The 4,315-nt window shown below is 33.9% G+C and overlaps 1 protein-coding gene across 1 annotated transcript; it reads right to left on the bottom strand.

Moving 5' to 3' along the window:
• Positions 1 to 974: 974 nt before the first annotated feature.
• LOC125871240 (serine--tRNA ligase-like) lies at positions 975 to 4,041 on the bottom strand. The gene is made up of 9 exons (XM_049551837.1): positions 3,921 to 4,041; positions 3,758 to 3,828; positions 3,509 to 3,670; positions 3,329 to 3,434; positions 2,154 to 2,347; positions 1,872 to 1,975; positions 1,601 to 1,784; positions 1,311 to 1,487; positions 975 to 1,212 (listed from the first exon to the last, which is right to left on the bottom strand). Exons 1-9 carry the CDS (start codon positions 4,039 to 4,041, stop codon positions 1,033 to 1,035), a joined length of 1,299 nt encoding a protein of 432 aa, XP_049407794.1. The 3' UTR covers positions 975 to 1,032.
• Between the last annotated feature and the right edge of the window lie 274 nt (positions 4,042 to 4,315).

Here is a 4,315-nt window from a genome sequence, read left to right as displayed (position 1 = left end):
TGTTTTGGAACGGAAATATTATTCTCTTTGTAACAGAAAGTAGCTTTATTGCTTATTGTATTTGCTCAGTCCAATAACTTTATTGCCTTATTGTATTTGCTCATTTCAGTTGGCTATTGATAGGCCTTGTTAGAGACTGTCAAGTCTCAATAAAATAAGAAGAAAAAATTACCACTGGAACCAGGAACATCTAACATGGCAGAGGTGGCTTCAATGTTGTTTGGCATAAAATGGTGTGTAAATAATGGACATAATGTGATCATGAGAGAAACTGACTCTCTCCTCGTTACCAAATGTATTAGAAGGGAATGGAAAGTGCATTGGCCAATTATAAACATCATCAATGGAATCCAAGAGTTAGTTGAAGAGCATGGATATGAAATCAATCATTGTTTTCGAGAAGCCAGAGTTAGTGTTGAAGAGCATGAATGTGAAATCAATCATTGTTTTCAAGAAGTCAATAGACCTGCTGATAAGTTGGCAAGCATGAGCCGTAATTTTGAGTCAATCCATGTTTTCAACTCTCATGACAATCTTCCCAGTCAAGTAAGGGGACTAGTCAATATGGTATTAACTATGATTCTCCATAGGTTTTGTTTATATAGTCACACTTTTGGCTAGGAATAGCTTAGTTAATTCCCCTCAATGATCATGTAAACAGTTTGGTATGCCAAACTCAACTCGTAAGTTTTTGCACATCTTCAATGATCAATGGAGTTTTTGTGGAAAAAAAAAGTAAAAATTATCTCTATATTGTGTAGATATTTTGCCTATTATTAGAGGCTGCTTACATATTTTGTAAATTAGATAGCAAATGTATGAGCTCTAAATTATGTTTAGCTTTGATATATGGCTAAATGTTATTATCATTGAAAAGCAAGAGAATATATCAAACTAACAAAGAAAGCAGAAAAAAATGAAAAGTAAGAAAATGTATCAAACTAACAAAGAAAGCGGAAAAATTAAAACTCAGAACCTATTCCTTTTTTATCTATTGTGTTAAAACAATCAATTGACTTGTTTAAGTTGAACTCAATTCCCTTTGCTAGAGAAAGGCATGAATGTCTTGCCACCCATATATGGCCGTAGAACTTGAGGAATCTCAACTCCGTCCTCCCTTTGGTAGTTCTCAAGTATACAGCACATAGTCCTCTCTGTCGCAGTAAGGGTGGAGTTCAATAGATGCACATACTTCTTCACTTGATCATTACCCTAAGGAAAAAATCATGTCAAACAAAATAACTGAAACATTGAGAAATGAAGCTGAATTGCACGGTTAACTAACAATTTTAACAAAACTATATATGTACCTTGTGTCCAAATCGAATTTCTAATTTCCTGGACTGATAGTCTGTGCAGTTTGAGCAGGACACAAGCTCTCTATAAGTTGATGATGCAGGGTACCACCCTTCCAAATCGTACTTCTTTGCTGCTGCATCATTGAGTGCGCCAGAAACAACAGCCACAATTTGGTAAGGAAGCTCTAGCTGTGAAAATAAAAAGAGTTGTATATGTCAAGCCAAGTTTGAGATAATGAGATTAGTCTAATAACAGATAGTAAAAGTGAGTGAGATGAATGTTGTTAATCCATTAGATCTACCTGCTGAAAGAATTCCTCTGAGTTTTTAATCATCTCCTCATGCATGACCCAGGAGTCATTGGCATTTGGACTAGTCAAACAAAACTGTTCCACTTTCTCAAACTGGTGGACTCTAAAAATTCCAAGTGTATCGCGACCATGAGAGCCAGCTTCCTTGCGGAAGCATGAAGAATATCCAGCATACCTGGTGGATGACATAGATTAGTCCATAAAAGCTAACTGGCAATAGAGGATACAATACTGTTGATTGGTTCCGTTACAGTAATAATACCTTAACGGAAGTTGTGAAGGATGAATCCAATCATTCAAATGATAAGCACACAGAGGTTGTTCAGCAGTGGCAATAAGATATTTGTCATCTCCCTCACCACTCACCTATCAATCAAACACATAAGATAAATGAGGTATGTCTTGCCTTCAATAATTTTAAATCAAAAAACATCAAGAATGCATAATTAACGCTCCCTTAAATCGTCGGAGGTTCTATCTTATCCATATGTGTCTATTAACTCCATTTACCAAAATATATCAAAACATATTGAGAGAGATATACCTTGTAAAGTTCTTCATCAAACTGAGCTAATTGAGCACACTTTGCCATAATATCTTTCCTCATGAAGAACGGAGTTTGCAATGGAGTATATCCCCTATTCTCCAAGAAATCAAGAGCAAAATTAATCAACGCTTGATTAAGACGTACACCAGCTCCTTTCAGATAGTAACCTCTTCCTCCAGCGACATTTGCTCCTATATATTTTGCATTAATCTTGCAAGTCATTATATCAACCAACAAATAAATACGAATTGAGCAACAACATTTTCAACAAGGAAAAAAATAGAACACTTTAAGGTTAGGCTTTCAAGATCGCTCTCATCCCAAAAACAACCTGTCGTGGTTTCCAGAACTTATGAGCAACCAATTAGCTTTTGAGCAACTACTCCTTAATTTTAGATTAATTTTGGATATCATTGTTTTGAGTAGTTAGGATATTATTCTAGAATGTCCAGGTAAGGTCATCTAAAATCAGTGAATGGAAAATAAAATGAAACATGAGTCTTATTAATCTAGATTTTTGTAGTATGATTTCTAACACTTCTATTTTATATATCCCACTAGATTAGTTTCAATTTCACAAATTTCTTAAATAGATGGACATTAATGGAAACTCAAATTTCTTCCATTGGGTTCTGGGTTGAATGAAAAGCAAACAAATATTCAGACCATATTCAACCTCAAATTTCTTCCACTGGGTTGAACGAAAAGCAAACAAATTTTCATGTATTGCATTTCCCATCAGAGAAATTTGCGTTGATGTAAATCCATGATACTCTAAAGTGAAGACAAAGAATGAACCATCGGCCTTTTGTGATTACCGCTGACTCCTAGTATGTAATTAATTAAAGAGTAAAAACATCAAATTCTTTTGATCTTGAATGTAAAATTTACTTTAATACTATAACTATACGGGCATTTAATATATCAATAGGCATGAAATCATCTGGTTTCCTAGAATATGATGCTAATAGGCAAATTTAACCTTTATATACAACATACTTTTGTACTTTTCCGATTAAATTTTGACTATTCATCTTAGTAGATACAAATATATATTATTTAATAAAATAAAAATTATGCTACACCACTCTACATACATCCAACACAGGTTTTGTGAAATTAATGTAAAAAAAAAATAGAATAGTTGAGTTAATTTGAAGAATTCGGTTTACCCTTTATTATATCTGCCATTCCAAGAGCTTTGACGAGATCAACATGACTCTTAAGACCCTTCTCAGTCCGCTTCTCTCCCCAGAACCGAACTATAGCATTATTTGCCTACAAAAATAATCTTTTCAGAACATGCTGGCATATGTGACTATAAAGCAGCAAAATCGACATATATACCATACCTCATCATTACTAACTGGGACTGAATCGTGCACAAGGTTACCAATGATTTCTAACTTTGAATACAAAGCAGTTCGTGCCTCTTGTACTTGTGTCTCTTTCTTTTCAATTAATTGCTTCTTCTCTGCAGTATCTTTAATTTTTTGACTCGCATCCACACCAGACTTTATTAATCAATCGATGATTTAGTTTTCGAGGTCACAAATATTATATTATATATGTAAAAGGAAAACTAAATAAAAGAGTCTCACGTTTTTTAGCTTGCCAACTTCTCTGGTAATCTTTTTGAAATCTTTCCGCAAATTATCAAGCTCAAACTGCCCTGAAATACTCATATGTTTAATTCCTCTGCCAATAACACAAATTTCGAAAGTAAAAAAAGAAGGTCTAAATTTCAAAAGAAAGTTAAATTACGCTGACGCCATTGTTTGTCAAGTTGAATAACTTCATCTACAACGTCGACATTGGCAAATCGACGACGTTGAGATTCACGAATAATTTCCGGATGATTTCTGAAAAGATTTATATCTAACATATTAGCAGAAAGGATTAAAATTTATGTTTATACAAGAGACACAAAATTTTGATTTCCACAATGACTGGACTGCGGAGGGTTTAGGTTTATATTTATAGAAGAAAAACAGAGTATTCCTTTACCTATAATATCAATTAATGGTTTTTAACTTACAAAAGGAAAAAATACGCTATTTTTAATACCAAAACTAGGGCGGTTGTTTTTACCCCCCTAATTTAACGCAGTATTCCGTGACAATCATTGTCATATGGCTAGAAGGACTGGAACACGCAAC

This window comes from Solanum stenotomum, chromosome 7, assembly GCF_019186545.1.
Source record: "Solanum stenotomum isolate F172 chromosome 7, ASM1918654v1, whole genome shotgun sequence".
Lineage (NCBI taxonomy): Eukaryota > Viridiplantae > Streptophyta > Magnoliopsida > Solanales > Solanaceae > Solanum > Solanum stenotomum.
This window is presented reverse-complemented; position numbering and strand designations above follow the sequence as displayed.

What these genes read in the sequence shown, in the direction of transcription:
- LOC125871240 (XM_049551837.1), bottom strand. Translation starts at nt 4,041, where the DNA reads ATGTTAGATATAAATCTTTTCAGAAATCATCCGGAAATTATTCGTGAA. An exon ending in TTGATGAAGAACTTTACAAG is followed by an intron (nt 1,976 to 2,153) that starts GTATATCTCTCT and finishes TTTGATTGATAG; the next exon opens with GTGAGTGGTGAGGGAGATGA. An exon ending in CCTTCACAACTTCCGTTAAG is followed by an intron (nt 1,785 to 1,871) that starts GTATTATTACTG and finishes GTCATCCACCAG; the next exon opens with GTATGCTGGATATTCTTCAT.